The sequence below is a fragment of the Cervus elaphus genome, chromosome 1 (assembly GCF_910594005.1).
Source record: "Cervus elaphus chromosome 1, mCerEla1.1, whole genome shotgun sequence".
Lineage (NCBI taxonomy): Eukaryota > Metazoa > Chordata > Mammalia > Artiodactyla > Cervidae > Cervus > Cervus elaphus.
This window is the reverse complement of record NC_057815.1, coordinates 30,514,241-30,534,908: the sequence shown is the minus strand read 5'-3', so window position 1 is coordinate 30,534,908 and position 20,668 is coordinate 30,514,241. Positions and strand designations below refer to the sequence as shown.

The 20,668-nt window shown below is 36.4% G+C and overlaps 1 protein-coding gene across 3 annotated transcripts in view; it reads right to left on the bottom strand.

The window, feature by feature from the left end:
* Nucleotides 1-20,668, bottom strand: part of CWF19L2 (CWF19 like cell cycle control factor 2) — a 154,698-nt gene that overhangs the window by 88,066 nt on the left and 45,964 nt on the right. For 2 of the 3 annotated variants that reach the window (XM_043898155.1, XM_043898161.1), the window contains exons 7-8: nucleotides 19,088-19,194; nucleotides 7,188-7,843 (exon numbers count right to left, since the gene is read on the bottom strand). In XM_043898155.1, coding sequence (XP_043754090.1) covers nucleotides 7,188-7,843; nucleotides 19,088-19,194 — 763 coding nt within the window. The remainder of the gene's footprint in view (nucleotides 1-7,187; nucleotides 7,844-19,087; nucleotides 19,195-20,668) is intronic. The other variant, XM_043898170.1, reaches the window with a different exon arrangement.

Sequence of the window (20,668 nt, the reverse complement as noted above, 5' to 3'; positions counted from 1 at the left end):
AAAGAAAATTCTAATACTAAAATACATATCAAAAATTACCTGAAATGTAAATGGATTAAATGCTCTAGCCAAAAGACACAGACTGGCTGGCTGGATAGAAAAACCAGAACTGTATATATCCTATCTTCAGGAGACCCACTTCAGACCCAGAGACACATACAGACTAAAACTAAAGGCATGGAAATCAAAAGTAGCAGCAAAACAGGTATCAGACAGACTAGACTTTAGAAGAACTGGAGACTTCTTCAGTGGTTCAGTAGTTAGGAAATCACCAGCCAATGCAAGGGACACGGGTTTGATCCCTGGTCCAGAAAGATTCCACATGCCCTGAGGGCAAGCCCGGGACCCACAACTACTATACTCCCTCCCCCAAAAGCAATTCCTACAGTTGCCTCCCATCACCCACATCCACAGCCACACTTGCCTCTTCTTTAACATTTGAACTCAGGATAATCCTACCTGTATCATACATACACATACACTAACTGAATTCCTGCTGAATTTTCCCGTCTATCATCATTCTTTATTTTTAGCTCCTTTCAAATTTGATACTGTCTTTCCCACTAATATATAAACATATTCAAGTATCCTAGGAAATATGGGAATGAGGGAGGCATTTAACCCATGTCTCCCACATATACTTTCTATCTCTATTATATCATAATCCACAGTCATAATTTACCCATGAAATCTGGCTTATAAATCCTCTTCTACAATGATAATATTCTTGATTAAGTTGCCAAAGATCTCTATTATTGCCTACCCAAAGGCACATCTTTGTCATTTTTATCAGACTCTTCTGTTTTTGAGAAACTTTCATTTTCTCTTCACTTTTCAGTATACAAAGAATCAATCAAGAGACAGCACCCAAGAAGGTATGTGGACTCCAACCAAACAGAAGTTTCAAGAAGATAACTGAAATCTCAGAGACCTTTAAAAGAGGCAGCATTCATAGTTGTAAAGTTTGTACTCCAAACATTGCTTTTTTTGTTGTTTTGACGGAGTTGTGGAGTGGGTATAGTTTCTAACAGAATTGTTTATTAGTACTGAAATGTAGATCAGAATAAATATGATGATACACAAGAATTCTGAGTATCTCTGGCATTTTCAATATTAACAGATAATTCAACACACAATAGGATAGTAATAGGTATCAAATAAAGACATTACAATGAAAGTTGTTGGGCATCAATGACTGAAGAATACATTATCGTTGATACCACAGTACACACAATGCTTTGCAACAAACAGCAGGGACACACTCTTCCATTTATAATGGAAGACTCGAAGCATTTATAATGGCAAGCATATGCTCTGAAAAAAACATCACCATGGCATTTGCAACTATCCTATAAAAAGAAAAAAGTATAAGCATTTCTCATTTTCCAGGGTTACTGCTGTATTTCAAAAGCCCTCTTCAAAATTATTTTCTGAAATCCTATTTTCCCATTTAAATGTACTCTTTTTACAACACACATCCATACACAGACACACACCCACAACAAACTCTGGCTCAAACTTTTGGGGAGAATGTAATTTAAAAAGCTCCAATCCAAAGACATTTCAAAAACCTTGAGTATATTGCAATTATTCTTTGCCTGCTGACAGTGTTCATAAATCCAGTCCCTTTAGTTCTTTTCTTACCACTTAGTCTCAAATCTTCTCCCCTAAAGATCTCATAACTATACTCAAACACTTCAGAACTTAGTATCCTTCTCTTGTCCTCCTAGGCTATCAAAGAAAACTCTGCCAAGGTTTTTAACTGTTGTAACCTCATGTAATATTTTCTATTCTATAAAATGAGTTAAATTCAGATATTAACATAGATAAAATCAAAATTAAGGACATCACGTTAGTTTTGCTCATACTATGTACTACTCTAGGTTTCAAACTTTTGAAAATATATTAGCTAATATATTTTCCAATAAAACAGAACTATATACAAGCACATTTTATTTCTAAGAATAAACATCTTAAAATTATTAATCACATGGGCCACTGTTAGAGGATGTTTTCCAGCTACTTCAGGGCCTAAAATTGACAAAGGAAAAGAACTATAAATATGATCACCATAAGAATGAATGAAGGGACTTCCCTGGTGGTCCAGGGGCTAAGACTCTGCACTCCCAACTCAGGGGGCTGGGGTTCAATCCCTGGTGAGGGAACTATATCCCACATGCCACACTAAAACCTGGCACAGTCAAATAAATAAATTAAATAAATATATTTTTTTAAAAAAAAAGAATGAAAGAATAGATGAAAAGAGAAAAGAAAGGAAATCTAAAAAGGAGAAAAAATTAAGTATATCACATAACAACTATAAAAATGCTCATAAAACACTCTCAAAAAGTAGGCAAAATATATGACTAGTTAATAAAATAAAATTAAAATTAAATAACATTTATAAAAATAGGCCAAACTTCACTCATGCTTACATGCAGATCAAAGAAAGTTTCTATTCCTTAAATCTACCTATGGCAAAGATTAAAAACCTCAATAATACTACAGGCAAGGAAGAGAAAAGTCATTCTCATATAAGACTAGTAAGAGTGTAAACTGATTAGTACAATGAAATATAGAAATACAATTCCAATCATTGGAATTTATTTTACAGCTATATTTAACATGTATGCAAAAATACATGTACAAAACTATTCACTGCAGTATTACTTAGAGCAACACAGTAGAAACTACCTAAAGCCCAACAAAACTAAACTGATGAGAAATACTAGCTTATCTCTAAAGTTTACAACAGAATACTAAAGAGACTTTAAAATGAAAAAAAAGCACATACATATGAGCTGGTGAGGAAAGATCTTTAAGATACATTGATTGGAAAGAATCTTCAGCTGAGGGCCAAAGAATTGATGCTTTTGAACTGTGGTGTTGGAGAAGACTCTTGAGAGTCCCTTGGACTGCAAGGAGATCCAACCAGTCCATCCTAAAGGAGATCAGTCCTGGGTGTTCATTGGAGGGACTGATGCTGAAGCTGAAACTCCAATACTTTGGCCACCTGATGCAAAGAGCTGACTCATCTAAAAAGACCCTGATGCTGGGAAAAGATTGAGGGCAGGAGGAGAAGGGGACGACAGAGGATGAGATGGTTGGATGGCGTCATAGACTCGATGGACATGGGTTTGGGTGGACTCCAGGAGCTGGTGATGGACAGGGAGGCCTGGTGTGCTGCGGTTCATGGGGTCGCAAAGAGTCAGACACAACTGAGCGACTGAACCAAACTGACTGGAAAGAAACAATATTCAGATCACTACAGGCACCTGCTGGTGAATCCCTGGGCCTTCTGAAGACCCAACGTCTGCAGGTGCTCAAGTCCCTTATACAAAACAGCAGTCAGTCCTTTGGTATCCATGGGATTCATATTCAACCAACCATGAACTGAAAATACTTAGGAATTTTCAGAAAGCTTAAAAAACCAAAACCTAATCTGCAGAGAGTTAGCAACTATTTACACAGCATTTACACTGTATTTACAACTATTTACACAGTATTTACATTGTACTGGTTATTAAAAGCAATCTATAGATGATTTAAAGTATATGGGAGAACATATGTAGGTAGTATGTAAAAATACTATGCCTCTTTATATAAAGTACTTGATTTGGGTACCTAGTAGTGCCCTGGAACCAGCCTCCTGGTGGATAACAAGAGATGACTGCAACTACATGTTATCTCCTGTATGAAGGTCACAGACACGGAAAACGGACAAGTGTTACATACAGTTGCCAGATAAAACACAAGATACCCAGTTAAATTTTAATTTCAGGTTACAAAAACTTTTTTAGCTTAAGCATGTCCAAATATTTTTATTTGCTAAATCTGGCAACCCTAGTTATATAACATTGTGCAAGCCACAACTTCAGTTGCCTCGTTTCTGCATCTGGAAAATTCCTGAGTCAGTCTATGATTTCTTCTAGTTCTAAAATCAGTTCTATTATTTTTTTTTTTAGGTCTAAAATTCACAGGTTTTAAAGCTCCCTAGAATTCTGGCATTTTATAAAAAATTCAACATAAACCCAAGATAATGTTCAGACAAATTAACAACTTCTAATAATCCTTCTCTGAATCCTTCCAATCACTGAAAACAGGCATTCTTCAAGGTCCTATTCTTGATTTCTTACCTTACACCACTCTACATGCTCAGGAATTCTTTTTTTTGTTTCACAAATATATGGATAATTTCCCTCTCCAGTCAACTATAAAATTAATAGAAAGCTTCAAAATATCTGTAACATCAAAATTAACACAGCTAACAAAGAATACTGTCTTCAGACCAAAACATAAGCAAAAGCTAAAAAGTGAGTGCCTGTATTATAGAGTATCTATCAGAAGCTTACCAAACAACATACCAACATGAAGCAATTACAGAACCAAAAGGAATACTAACAATATAAGACTGCTTACAAGCTCTTCTTAGCAGCAGTCACAGAAGTAAATACCTACAGATTACCCAACTGTTAAGCCAATCCTAATGATATCAGGAAATAAGAGTTTTATTCCACTTCTACATGTTTCTAGCAATTGGTACTGGAGATAGTCTACCTTCTAGAGTACCTGGAATGAAACTTGGACAATTATACATGTAGACAGCCTCAGACATTCTCTAAACCCTGCCGTGTTTATCCAGTCAATACAAACGAATTTCTCCTTTCATTTCTTAGGAACAAAGCCCTGATCTGAACCAGAACCCATCTGACTGGGCCTCCCATCATTCAGTCTAGATTTTGCCAGCCTCCCTCCCTCCCTTTTACTAAAAGCTACACACCAGGCTGTATAACCCACAGCTTCAGATGAAGTCACTAACAAAAGTGATTTACCAGACTCAGGACCCCAGACAACAAAGCTTACACCTATGACTGTCACCAGAGAATTCTATTACTTCCTAAAATCTCTTCCTTTAGTGTGCCATTCATTTGGTGGTACTTTAAGACATATTTTAATGATCATTCATTCAAGTACAGGGTAGTTATTATCCTTTGGCTACACATTTTCTACTTATGGCTATTTCAAACAGTGTCAACCCTATGGCTAAATCAAGTTTCCTAGGTTTGACCCACTCAACCTGGGTTTCCTGACTGAATAACTCAACCCTATATACAACTGCTAAAGGGACAAGAATAATAAAAGCAGTTAGTGCTACTGATTTTTCTAATCATTATATGTACAATCACTATCTTAACTATATTTTGCTTTCAAAACTCTAGCTTTAAAACCTGTCAACTATCAAAATGGATTTCCTTCTCTGCAAAACAACCACCAAAATTCATGTTTCCCTCTGCAAGATCTTTCACATATATTTTTCACTTCATATTTGGGCTATGGCAGCATATTTTCTTTCAGTCTCTCAGATCTCCAGTAGGTATGCAATATGGATAGTTATGATTGTGTACTTAAATATGGACAAATTTCCTTTGAAAGCAATATGGCAGTACTAACAAAATCTGACCAACCTAGACAGCATATTAAAAAGCAGAGACATTACTTTGCCAACAAAGGTCCACCTAGTCAAAGCTATGGTTTTTCCAGTAGACATGTATGGATGTGAGAGTTGGACTATAAAGAAAGCTGAGCTCTGAAAAATTGATGCTTTTGAACTATGGTGTTGGAGAAGACTTTTGAGAGTCTCTTGGACTGCAAGAGAATGCTGGGTTGGAGGAAGTACAAGCTGGAATCAAGATTGCCAGGAGAAATATCAATAACCTCAGATATGCAGAGGACAACACCCTTATGGCAGAAAGTGAAGAAAAACTAAAGAGCCTCTTGATGAAAGTGAAAGAGGGGAGTGAAAAAGTTGGCTTAAAGCTCAACATTCAGAAAACTAAGATCATGGCATCCGGTCCCATCACTTCATGGCAAATGGATGGGGAAACAGTGGAAACAGTGTCAGACTTTATTTTTCTGGGCTCCAAAATCTCTGCAGATGGTGATTGCAGCCATGAAATTAAAAGACGCTTACTCCTTGGAAGGAAAGTTATGACCAACCTAGATAGCATATTAAAAAGCAGAGACATTACTTTGCCAACAAAGGGTCATCTAGTCAAGGCTATGGTTTTTCTAGTAGTCATGTATGGATGTGAGAGTTGGACTATAAAGAAAGCTGAATGCTGAAGAACTGATGCTTTTGAACTGTGGCGTTGGAGAAGACTCTTGAGAGTCCCTTGGACTGCAAAGAGATCCAACCAGTCCATCCTAAAGGAGATCAGTCCTGGGTGTTCACTGGAAGGACTAATGCTGAAGCTGAAACTCCAGTACTTTGTCCACCTGATGCGAAGAGCTGACTCATTCGAAAAGACTCTGATGCTGGGAAAGATTCAGGGCAGGAGGAGAAGGGGACAACAGAGGATGAGATGGCTGGATGACGTCACAGGCTCGATGGACATGAGTTTGGGTGGACTTCAGGAGCTGGTGATGGACAGGGAGGCCTGGTGTGCTGTAGTTCACCGGGTTGCAAAGAGTCGGACACGAATGAGTGACTGAACTGAACTTAACTGAACTGAACTGAACTGAACTGGACGGCAAGGAGATCAAACTAGTCAATCCTCAAGGAAATCAGTCCTGAATATTCACTGGAAGTACTGATGCTGAAGCTGAAACTCCAATACTTTGGCCACCTGATGGCAAGAACTGACTCATTTGAAAAGACCCTGATGCTGGGAAAGATTGAAAGGGGGAGGAGAAGGGGACAACAGAGGATGAGATGGTTGGATGGATGACTGACTCAATGGACATGAGTTTGAGTAAGCTCTGGGAGATGGTGAGGGACAGGGAAGCCTGGCATCCTATAGTCCATGGGGTCGCAAAGAGTTAGACATGACTGAGCAACTGAACTGAATTGAACAAAATCTACCAAAATATTTCATGTAGCATATCTATTTATAAGAACTATTAAGGTCATTTAGCTTTATAGATCTCAAAAAAGCAACAAATTTTGGGAAATATTCACTACTGAATTCATCTTTCAGCTTTTCGTTAAATAAACTGAAATGAAATACAATATATAAAATGAAACTACTGAACTGTCAAAGGTGCATATCTCATCACTTACATCAAATTTAAGAAACAAAATCATAACATATCTAATCAGTAACTGATGCTCTAAAGTACAGCTCAGTGTCCTGAATCGTCTGACGTTAGTATTCATTTATCAGTTTAGAAAACAAATGACAGAATACCTGGCAAGCGAAGACTTTGTATCCTGTAGATGTTCTTTTGTCACAGAGTCATCTCTCAAGCCTTCCTCCTGTGATTTTTCTCTCACGTCTTCTGAAATGTATCCATGGTCAACACTGTGACTGGTTTCTGGTGGTTTTTGATTTGAATGTTTCCTGTCTCCCCTCCCAAATCGATTCCATGATAAACTTTCTTCACTGTTTTCTGTGGGTTTTCGAAAACCACAATACACAGAATCTTGAGGGACTACTGCTGAAGATGAACTAGATGGTTCAAAATTTCTGTCCTTGCTATGAAATGACACTTCTTCATCATCATCAGAGGGTCTTAAGAATTTAGCTCTTAAATTTACATGAGAAGAAAATTCTTGATTTTTCCTTGGACTGGGTTCTCTTCTACATGTTTCTGAAAACACAGATCTACCATCTTTTTCATCACCACTAAACTTATCTTTAGTGTCATTGTTGGCAATATCTGTTGTATTATATCTACCTCTTGAACTTTTATTATATTTTACCAAGTCTGACTTTCCACTTTCTTGACTACTATGTGCTTTATCTGAGTATGTTGGTTTCTTCCACCGTTCTCGTCTATAATCTTCTTTTGTAAATGCAGCTTTTTCAGCTTCCTTTAATTTCAACTGAAATATTTCCATTGACTAGAAATGAGGAAAAAATCAACAAGATGTTTAAAATTAAAAATGGCTCAGTGACTTGTACTCTGCCTGCCACTGTGTCATGACACACTGTCACGTAGTACAATGAAAGGAAAACCCAAAAGGGGGAATGAAAGACCCAAACAATCACCCTAAATGACGCAGGCTGAAATATGCACGCCCTCCAAAGTCATATGTCAAACCTCTAACCCACAGAACCACAGAATGTGACATTTGTAGAAAGGATCTTTAAAGAGGTGATTAAGTTAAAATGAGGTCACTGGGTTACGCCTTAATCCAGTATGACTGATATGCTTGTAATTAGAAGAAATATGGACACACACAGAGATCAGCACACACAGAGAAAATACTACGTGAGGGCGGAGCTAGAAGGCAGACACTTATGAATTAAGAAGAGAGGCCTCAAAAGAAACCAAAACCTCTAATATCTTGATCTTCAACTGCCATTCTCCTGAAATGTAGGAAAATTAATTGCTCTTGTTTAAGTCATCCAGTCTGTGGAACTGTGCTGTGGCAGCCGGAGCAAAGAAACACATCACTATGAAATGAGCATTTTAAAAAATATGAAAAATCAATGAAAAATTACCAAATAATAAAACAACTCTGGAGCTCAAAAGAAGCCATTTAGACCAAATGCCCAGCACTAAAACAAAAGAGAATTCAGAAAACAGTAAAGACATAATATTTTAAAAGATATTTCCTACTGTCAGTGAGATTTAAGATGTTACTGTATGTCTTCTTTGGAGAAATGTCTGTTTAGTTCTTTGGCCCATTTTTTGATTGAGTCATTTATTTTTCCAGAATTGAGCTTCAGGAGTTGCTTGTATTATCTATAGTGAAACAGATCACCAGCCCAGGTGGGATGCATGAGACAAGTGCTCGGGCCTGGTGCACTGAGAAGACCCAGAGGAATCGGGTGGAGAGGGAGGTGGGAGGGGGGATCAGGATGGGGAATACATGTAACTCCATGGCTGTTCATGTCAATGTATTGTAAGTACATACAATACATTACAATATTGTAAAGTAATTAGACTCCAACTTAAAAAAAAAAAATGTTACTGTATGGCTAAAACAAAACAGACTGATATGAAAAGAAGAGCCGTTCAAGAACAAGAAAGACATAAAGAGAACTGTTCACAGACAGGCAGGTGGTGAGCAGAACAACAAAAGTGCTGAATCCAGATCTGCGAACTCAACACCAGCCTAGGAATTTGCTATACTTAGGAAAAGATGGTAAACAAATATAACAGCAAACAGCAAAAAGACACATGGACAATTAATTCTACAGAACATGCATATACTTTCAGAAGGAAAAACCAAAGACTGTAGAAGCATTAACAAAAAAATTTCCCCAGCTCATTTTCTAGATCCAAACGTCTCATCCAATAGCCTTTGGAGAAGGAAGAAAGTGAAGCATACAGAAACTCATACATAAAAAAATCCTAATTCCTGAGTCTCAGTTCATGCAGAAAATAAATTTTTCACAAAGATCAGATCAGAGGAAGGAGTGAATGTGAACAAGTAAACAAACGGGAGTGAGCTAAACAACATTCTGCCAACGAAGAAAAGGAAGCTAAGACTGTTAACAACTTTTCACTAAGTGCTAGAAGATAATGAAGTGAAGATGAAATTTTGAAAAATAATTCTAACATAATAATTCTAAATAAAGAATTCAATTCAGTCAAATTATCTTTCCTTGGCAGGTACAGAAGAAAGGCATTTTCCAAAATGCAACATAACAGAAAGTATATTACTTACTAATTCTAGGGGAGAAATTACTCAGTATCATTAAGCCAAACCATAAATGAATTAGGGCAGGTATCTTTGAAAAAAGGAATTCAGGCCATAAACTAAATGGCAAATGTAATGGTTAGATCTAAATAATTGTTCTTATAGTTGCAAAGAATACAACTGTCAAGAAAAACATGCATATTTTTTAAATTTATAGTAAACTGTAATTAAAAATTTTAAATATTTCCATAAAATCTGAAAGTTGAGATGGAAAGTCACTATCTTAGACGAGGCAGAGATAATCATTATATTTTATTTTATCAAATTATTTTAAAAATCCAGGTTGAACATGTTTCTTAAGTTTAATGACATGAATAGAATGAAAATGATGGCAGTAAAGGGGGATAGTTTCGCAATTTAAGCACTGCCTCATAGGTAACTTTTTTCTTTCTTGGTGATACATATATTAATGATGTCTTTATAATTAGTGGCTTCTAAAATTCAATAAAATATGGTAATAACAAAAACAACAACAGTAGCTGACACAATTTATCCAATGCTTATTGTACTACATCTTTTGAATCATTTAAATGGGGTCTACTTATAATGTCTAGGATCAAATTTACTCATGAATTTCATAGTCTTGGTTATTTAAACTCTGCCTCAGTTTCATTTACTAAATAAAAATAACACTATAATTCTGGCTATTAAATAAATTTAATTATACATGATGTAATACAACAGGAGCTGGCAGATGAAAAGCATTCAAATTATTATTAGTGCTCACAACAATTCTATGAGAATGATACTAATAATCGTGTCTTTAAAATGAAAAATAAAAATGAAGCTAAGATCACACAGCAAGAGTAACAAACCTGATATTGAAATTCAAGACTATTTAACTACACAGCAAATGTTTTTAACCATTATGTCAAAATGCCTAACTCTTTGATTCTTAACTGTTCTAGAGAGTTAAGAAATTATATAAAACTTCAAAGTTTCAAAAATAAACTTATAACCCTTAAAAGATAAAAAGAAAACTAAAGATAATATATATATAAAGACACAAATGCAAAATAAAATAATAACAAATTTAATTCAGTAGTATATTAAAGTAAATGCCATGATCAAATAGGAGTTAAAGAATCTAAGAATGGTCCGAAGTTAGAAAATATGTTCAAACAATTCATCTCATTAAAAAAGAAAAAAATAATTTTATCTCAAAGGATATCAAAACAGTTATTTCATAAAAATTAGATACCCACTCCTAATTTAAAAGCAAATTAACAAAAAAGCACCTTTCAATAAACCATAAATGCAAAGATACTTTTTAAACATGACAATCTTCATCTTAAATGCACTTAAACACAGAAGAAAGGTATCTATATCAAAGTCCTGAAATTCTATTTCAAGAATACAAGAAAGTTTAAATATTGTAATACTGAGCAGGAAAAAGTAATCAACATTTCCATGTAACTATTTTCCCAGATAAGCCAGTTTAAAAGAGCTATATCTGTAATGACAAGAGTTTAAAAAAAATGGGCAGACTAATACCAGGCAAGCCAGAAAATACAAAGGAAGAAAGATTCAACATATAATTGAAAAAAATAAAAAATATACTAAGGATAAGGATATATATATAACAACAAATGGAGAAATGCACTGAAAAGAATAAATGAAAATTTGAACTGATGAATAATCAGTATTTTAGGATGAGATAATTCAATATTGTTATTCAGTCACTCAGTCATGTCTGATTCTTTGTGACCCCAGAACTGCAGCATGCCAGGCATCCCTGTACTTCACCATCCCCTGGACCTTGCTAAAACTCATGTCCACTGAGTCGGTGATGCCATCCAACCACCTCGTCCTCTGTCGTACCCTTCTGCTGCCTTCAATCTTTCCCACCATCAAAGTTTTTTCTAATGAGTCAGCTCTTCGCATCAGGTGGCCAAAGTATTACAGCTTCAGCTTCAGCATCAGCCCTTCCAACGAATATTCAGGGTTGATTTCCTTTAGGATTGACTGGCTTCATTTCCTCGCAGTCCATGGGACTATCAAGAGTCTTCTCCAACACCACAGATCAAAGCATCAATTCTTTGGCGATCAGCCTTCTTCATGGTCCAATTCTCACATACATATGTGACTACTGAAAAAACCATAGTTTTGACTATCCAGACCTTTGTAGGCAAAGTAATGCCTCCACTTTTTAACACACTGTCTAGGTTTGTCATTGCTTTTCTTTCAAGGAGCAGGCATCTTTTAATTTCATGGCTGGAGTCACCATTTGCAGTGATTTCGGAACCCAAGAAATAAAGTCTGTCCTCACCATTTCCACTATTCTCCCATCTATTTGCCATGAAGTGATGGGACCCAATGCCATGATCTTAGTTATCGGAACATTTACATTTTAAGCCAGCATTTTCACTCTCCTCTTTCATCTTCATCAAGAGTCTCTTTAGTTCCTCTTTGCTTTCAGCCATAAGGGTGATGTGATATGTGATATGATATTTGAATATCTTGAGGTTATTGATATTCTCCCAGCAGTTTGATTCCAGTTTATGCTTTATCCAGACCTGGAATTTCTCATGATGTACTCTGCATATTAAGTTAAATAAGCAGGGTGACAATATATAGACATAATGTACTCCTTTCCCAATTTTGAATCAGTCCACTGTTCCATGTCCAGTTCTAACTGTTGCTTTTTGACCTGCATACAGGTACCCAAGGAGACAGGTAAGGTGATCTGGTATTCCCACGTCTTGAACAACTTTCCACAGTCTCTTGTGGAAAGGCTTTAGTGTAGTCAATGAAGTAGATGTTTTTCCGGGATTCTCTTGCTTTCCTGTGATCCAAAGGACATTAGAAATTTGATCTCTGGTTTCTTTGCCTCTTCTAAATCCAACTTGAATATATGGTAATTCTTGGCTCATATACTGTTGAAGCCTAGCTTGGAGAATTTTGAGCATTACTTTGCTAGAATGTGAAATAAGTACAATTGTGTAGTAGTTTTAACATTCTTTGGCATTGCCCTTCTTTGGGACTGGAATGAACACTGACCGTTTCCAGTCCTGTGGCCACTACCAAGGCCTCCATATTTGCTGGCATATTGAGTGCAGCACTTTCAGAACATCATCTTTTAGGATTTGAAATAGCTCACCTGAATTCCATCACCTCCACTTTGTTTGTAACGATCCTTCCAAAGGCCCACTTGACTTTGCACTCCAAGATGCCTGGCTTTAGGAGAGTGATCACACCATTGTGGTTATCTGGATCATTAAGATATTTCTTGTATACTTCCGTGTATTCTTGCCACCTCTTCTTAATATCTTCTGCTTCTGTTAGGTCCACACCATTTCTGTCCTTTATTGTGCCCATCTTTTCATGAAATGTTCCCTTCAGTTCAGTTCAGTTCAGTCAGTCGTGTCCGACTCTGTGACCCCATGAACCGCAGCACACCAGGCCTCCCTGTCCATTACCAACTCCCGGAGCTTACCCAAACCCATGTCCATTATGTCGGTGATGCCATCCAACCATCTCATCCTCTGTCGTCCCCTTCTCCTCCTGCCCTCAATCTTTCCCAGCATCAGGGTCTTTTCAAATGAGTCAACTCTTTGCATGAGGTGGCCAAAGTATTGGAGTTTCAGCTTCAGCATCAGTCCTTCCAATGAACACCCAGGACTGATCTCCTTTAGGATGGACTGGTTGGATCTCCTTACAGTCCAAGGGACTCTCAAGAGTCTTCTCCAACACCACAGTTCAAAAGCATCAATTCTTAGGTGTTCAGCTTTCTTTATAGTCCAACTCTCACAACCATACATGACTACTGGAAAAACTTGGTATCTCTAATTTTTTTAAAGAGATCTCTAGTCTTTCCCTTTCTATTGTTTCCCTCTATTTCTTTGCATTGTTCACTTAGGAAGATTTTCTTATCTCTCCTTGCTATTCTTTGGGACTGTGAATTCAGATTGGGTATATCTTTCCTTTTCTCCTTTGCCTTTCACTTCTCTTCTTTTCTCAGCTATTTGTAAGGCCTCCTCAGACAACCATTTTGCCTTTATGCATTTCTTTTTCTTGGGGATAGTTTTTATCACTGCCACCTGTTACAAATCTCTGTCCATAGTTCTTCAGGCACTCTATCAGATCTAATCTGTTGAGTCAATTTATCACTTCCACTGTATACTCATAAGGGATTTGATTTAGGTCATACACCCATGGCCTAGTGGATCTCCCTACTTTCCTCAATTTAAGTCTGAATTTTGCAACAAGGAGTTCATGATCTGAACCAGCCAGTTTTTGCTGACTCCATCTTCTGCTCCAAGAATATAATCACTCTGATTTTGACACTGACCATCTGGTGATGTCCACCAGATGTCCACCATCTCTTGTGTTGTTAGAAGAGGGTGTTTGCTATGACCAGTGCGTTCTCTTGGCAAAATTCTGTTAGCCTTTGCCTTGCTTCATTTAGTACTCCAAGGCCAAACCTGCCTGTTACGCCAGGTATCTCTTGACTTCCTTCATTTGCATTCCAGTCCCCTATGATGAAAAGGACATCTTTTTTGGGTATTAGTTCTAGAAGGTCTTGTAGGTGTTCAAAGAACCGTTCAGCTTCTTCAGCATTAGTGGTTGGGGGCATAGACTAGGATTACTATGACATTGAATGGTTTGCCTTGGAAACAAACAGAGATCATTCTGTTGTTTTTGAGACTGCACCCAAGTACTGCATTTCGGATTCTTTTGTTGATTGTGAGGGCCACTCCTTTTCTTCTAAGAGATTTGCCCTCATTAGTAGAGATAAAGGTCATCTGAATTAAATTCACCCATTCCAGTCCATTTTAGTTCACTGATTCTTAAAATGTTGATGTTCACTCTTGCCATCTCCTGTTTGACCACGTCCAATTTACCTTGACCTAAAATTCCAATGCCATATTGTTCTTTAAAGCATCAGACTTTACTTCCACTACGAGACACACTGACAGCTGGGCATTGTTTCTGCTTTGATTCAGCCTCTTGACTCCTTCTGGAGCTACTTCTCCACTTTTCCCCAGTAACATATTGGGCATTTACTGACTTGGGGAGTTCATCTTTCAGTGTCATATCTTTTTGCCTTTTCATATTGTCCAAAATCACTGCAGATGGTGACTGCAGCCATGAAATTAAAAGACGCTTACTCCTTGGAAGGAAAATTATGACCAACCTAGACAGCATATTAAAAAGCAGAGACATTACTTTGCCAACAAAGGTCCGTCTAGTCAAGGCTATGGTTTTTCCAGTAGTCATGTATGGATGTGAGAGTTGGACTATAAAGAAAGCTGAGCACCTAAGAATTGATGCTTTTGAACTGTGGTGTTGGAGAAGACTCTTGAGAGTCCCTTGGACTGCAAGGAGATCCAACCAGTCCATCCTAAAGGAGATCAGTCCTGGGTGTTCATTGGAAGGACTGATGTTGAAGCTGAAACTCCAATACTTTGGCCACCTCATGCAAAGAGTTGACTCATTTGAAAAGACCCTGATGCTGGGAAAGATTGAGGGCAGGAGGAGAAGGGGACGACAGAGGATGAGATGGTTGGATGGCATCACCAACTCAATGGACATGAGTTTGGGTGGACTCCAGCAGTTGGTGATGGACAGGGAGGCCTGGCGTGCTGCGATTCATGGGGTCACAAAGAGTCGGACACGACTGAGAGACTGAACCGACTGACTGACTGTTCATGAGGTTCTCAAGGCAAGAATGCTGAAGTGGTTTGCCATTCCCTTGTTCAGTGCACCATGTCTTGTCAGAACTCACCACCATGACCCATCCATCTTGGGTGGCATTACATGGCAATTAATATCTTTATAATATCTACTCTACAGATATTAATTGTTTTATCTATACATTTAATTAAATTTAAATAAAATTCAAAAATGAGTTGTAACTCTATAATGTACTCTGGAAACTGTTTCTCTTGAGGTTGAACTTAACAAAATTGATTCTAAATTTTAAAACAACAAAAAAGCACATGTAAGAATATAAAGTTACTTTTTAGTAACTAGTGAAAGAAGACTTATCCCGTCATACTGTACATATTCACTAATTATTTGCTATCCACATGAGTTACTGAAAACTACAATAATAGTATTATACTAATTCCAGGAAACAACAAAAAAAATCAGTAAAAGAGATTTGAGAATAAACAGACTGACTTCATAAAAGATGATGTAATATATAATAAATGTGTCATTGAAATTAGTAGGAAAATAATAATTCATTCAATATATTATGAAAACCTACCTAAAGATTTTAGAAAAGTTAAATGTTTACTTTAAACCATACACAAATATGTATTTCATAAAATATTCATAAAATATTCATAAAAGTAAAACTGTACAAATTCTTAAAGGAAATAGAAGTGTACATTTTTATAATCTTGTGGGTGGAGAAAGAATGTTGATGAGTTATACCAAGAACATTATGTCATGAAAGAAAAAATCTGATAGGTTTTGTTAGGTAAAAATATTTTAAATATATTCATAACAAATATAAGTAAAAAAGAAACATGAAACTAACAGGAAGATTTATTAAAAGGTCTTAAGTCAATATCCCCAAATGAGTAAATACTACAAATAATCAAATCAAATGGCAAAAAATATATGAAAAAGAATCCACTTGATTAGTAAACAAATGATAAAAATAAAGGCAAAGAAAAAATCTGCTTACCAATCAGAGTAGCATAGACTAGAAAACATAATACTACTATTGAAAATCATAGGAAAAAATAATTTTATTGAGTATAATTTCTTCAATCCTTCTATAGAGAAATTTTGCAATCTCACTGTAAGTATCCCTATCCTTTAATTGGCAATTTCACTTTTAGTAATTCTTTTAAGAAAATAACCAGGTAAGCACACAACATTCATTGGAAAAGATGGTCATCACAGTGCTGTTTAACAGGGAAAAAAATAAAAACATATAAATATCTCTCCACTAACATAAATAAATAATGGGTTGTTGTTCAGTCGCTAAGTCATGTCCAACTCTTTGCCACCCATGGACTGCAGAACACCAGACTTCCCTGTCCTTCACCATCTCCCAGAGTTTGCTCAAACTCATGTCCATTGACTAGGTGATGCAATCTATCCATCTCATCTTCTGTCGTCCCTTTCTCCTCCTGCCTTTCCCAGCATCAGGGTCTTTTTCAAAGAGTCAGAATTTTGCATCAGGTAGTTAAGGTACTGAAGCTTCAGCTTCAGCACCAGTCCTTCCAAAGAATATTCCAGGCTGACTTCACTTAGGATGAACTGTTTTGACTCTCTGCAGTCCAAAATACTCTTAAGTGTATTCTCTAGCACCATGGTTCAGAAGTACCAATTCTTCAGCACTCAGCCTTTTTTATGGTCCAACTCTCACATCCATACTTGACTACTGGAAAAACTATAGGTCTGATTATATGGATCTTTGTCAGCAAAGTGATGTCTCTGCCTTTTAATACACTGTCTAGGTTTATCATAACTTTTCTTCCAAAGAACAAGCATCTTTTAATTCATGGCTGCAATCACCTTCCACAGAGATTTAGGAGCCCAAGAAAATAAAGTCTGTCACTGTTTTCACTTTTTCCCCATCTATTTGCCATGAACTGATGCCATTATCTTTGTTTTTTGAATGCTGAGTTTAAGCCAGATTTTTCACTCTGCTCTTTCATCTTCATCAAGTTTCTCTTGCCTCTTTGCTTTCTGCCATCAGGATGGTATCATCTGCATGTCTGAGGTTGTTGATATTTCTCCCAGCAATCTTGATTCCAGCTTGTGACTCATCCAGTCAGGCATTTCACATGATGTACTCTGCATTTAAGTTAAATAACCAGGGTAACAATATATAGACTTGACATACTCCTTTCCCAATTTGAAACCAGTCTGTTTTTCCAAGTCTGGTTCTAAAACTGTTGCTTCTTGACCTGCAGGAGGCAGGTAAGGTGGTCTGGTACTTCCATTTCTTTAACAACTTTCCACAGTTTGTTTTGATCCACACAGTGTGGATCAAAGGCTTTAGTGTAGTCAGTGAAGCAGAAGTAGATGTTTTTCTGAAACTCTTGCTTTTCCTATGATCCAATGAATGTTGGCAATTCAGTAATCTGGTTCTTCCGCCTTTTCTAAGTCCAGCTTATACATTGAGAAGTTCTTGGTTTATGTACTGTTGAACCCTAGCTTGAAAGATTTTGAGTATTACCTTGCTAGCATGTAAAATGAGCACAATTGTACAGTAGTTTGAACATTCCTTGACATTGCCCTTCTTTGGGATTGGAATGAAAACTGATCTTCTCCAGTTCTTAACCACTGAGGAATAACCAAATTTGCTGGCATATTAAGTGCAGCACTTTAACAGCATCAACTTTTAGGATTTTAAATAGCTAGGCTGGCATTCCATCACCTCCACCATATAAATCTATGTGTAAACATTAAGAGATCATTAAAATGTACATATTTACTGGCATCCAACTATGTCTGCTTGTGCAAGTGAAACAACCAGAATGTAGACTGTAAGCTTATGCTATGTCTGTTGTCAGGCTCTTTGTGATCCCAGAACTGAAGCTCTCCAGGTTCCTCTATTCACGGAATTTTTCCAGGCGAGAATAACAGAGTGGGTTGCTATCTCCTGCTCCAAGGGATTTGCCCAACCCATGGATTGAACTTGCATGTCTTAGGTCTTCTGCATTGACAGGCAGATTCTTTACCACTGAACCACCAGGGAAGTGCAGTACATAAGCCTACTTTTGTAAAACTGTTTATTTTAAAATTATATAGTAATGAGGAAAAAATTAAACATATATAGATCAAAATATTAACATAGATTCTCTTAAAGAATAGTAATTCTCTCACTTTTTGTTTACTCCTTTCTAAACCTCTTTCTCCTGAAATTGAAAGAAAACAGGACATCAACAGCTGCTAAAACAGAAAGATTATTCACACATTGTGAATGGGGGAGCTGGTTCTAAAATATATTGCTGCATTATTCCATTGTTTTATACACACACACACACACATACACAGTAATCACGCCATGTTTTAAGTAAGTCAGATCATATTGCATAACTTAAGCTTATGCAGTACTGCATGTCAAGTATATCTCAATAAAACTGGAAGAAAAATGAATAAATATCACTTTCTAAAAGCAAAAAAAAAAATAGTACTTATATCAAAAGGTATTCTATGGAAGCTTTCCTATACTATTGAAATTTCTTCACAACAAGAAAATGCTGCTTTTACATTAAACACATACATTCTTAAATTGCCCTTATTTAAGTTTTATATTCATTAAATTTTATATTTAAGTATGCTGCACAGGTTTATCTAAAAATGAAAGGCAAAACACAGCTTCAGTAGTTGAAGACAGTTAGAACTGAAATTTAGTATCAAGTCAATTAAAAAGTGTATCCTAGCACAAAACACTAACAAAGTTAAAGTTAATTTCCATATAACTTTGAAAATAATATTTATTTCCTAAATACCAAGACTTACCCCATATCTTTCAGCTACAATGTCCTCAATATTTCTATTTTGTTTCTCAGCTTGTTCTTTCATTCTTTGATAAGACTTCCTTAGCCAGCTTAAACCACCATCTTCTACTGAAATTCAATTGCAATATTAATGTCAGTTATACTTTTCATGTGGTTATAACAGAATACTTACTACTACTACAGCAACTATGAAATTGCATATTATTCTCTGAGCATGTAAAAATCATAAGTGCATTTAAAATTCAACATATATTTGAGTGCCTATATATGTAAGGCACAGTTTTGCAATAATGAGAAAAGAAAAACAAAAAGAAACTACTGGGAAATTCCATGGTACTCCACTGAGTAATACTCTAGATTCCCAACACAGAGGGTCCAAATTCGATCCCTGATCAGTGAACTAAATCCCACATGCTGTAACTAAGAGTTCACATGCTGCAACTAAAGATACTGCATGCCATAACTAAGAGTTTGCATGCTACAACTCCGAGTTTGCATGTCACAATGAAGATCAAAGACTTGTGCTGCAACACTCAGCACAGTCAAATAAATTTTAAAAATAAATATTTAAAAGAAATAAAAAGAAATAAAAAATAGAACTACCCTAAAAAAAACTGGAATCTAAGAGAATGAGGATAAGAGGAGATAAATATAAAAATATTACATTTTATCAAATGTAGTATTTATCACTATTATAAAGAGTTACATAAAAATGAAAAAAGGAGAGAATTATTTCTAAATGTAATGTCAGGGGACAATCTCACACACCAGGATGAAAATCAAGTTTGATTTCTACAAAGAGTAGTCAGGGTATGCCTCAAAATAAATTAAAGCCGAGAAAGGTACACACAAAGGGGAAAAAAGCTACTTCAGATAGAACATAAAGAACATATAAGGAGACGAGAGCAGTCAAGATGCTGGAACAGAAGAACCTGAGGTTCACTTATTCCCACAAGCACATCACTAATTACATCTACAAATGAAACAATTTGAACACACCACATGCTGAACATTAGCAGAGGATCTTGGATATATTAAAAGACAAGAAAGATCCCCAAATGACCAGATAGGATGGAGAGAAAGGGAAGTAAAACAAAAGAGGAAACGAGATAGAATTCATAATCTTGGGGTGGTGGGGTGGGGGGTAGGGGTGGGGGAGTGGCTGAAGAAGAGGAGAGGTTACCACATCAGGAGAAGGCCTCTTGAATATTTAAGAAAACTGAAATCATATCAAGCATCATTTCTAAACACAACACTATGAGAATAGAAATCAATTACAAGAAAAAAAAAAATGTCAAAAACACAAACACATGGAGGCCAAACAACATGCTACTAAATAAGCAAGAGATCACTGAAGAAATCAGAGGAAACCAAAAAATATACAGGGGAAAAAAAATCAACAAAAACACAACAACCCAAAGCCTATGGGATACAGCAAAAGCCATCCTAAGAGAAAGCTTACAGCAATTCAGTCCTACCAAGAGAAACAAGAAAAATGTCAAACAATTTAATCTTATACCTAGAGCAACTAGATAAAGAAGAAAAAATCCAAAGTTAGTAGAAATAAAAACATTATAAAAAT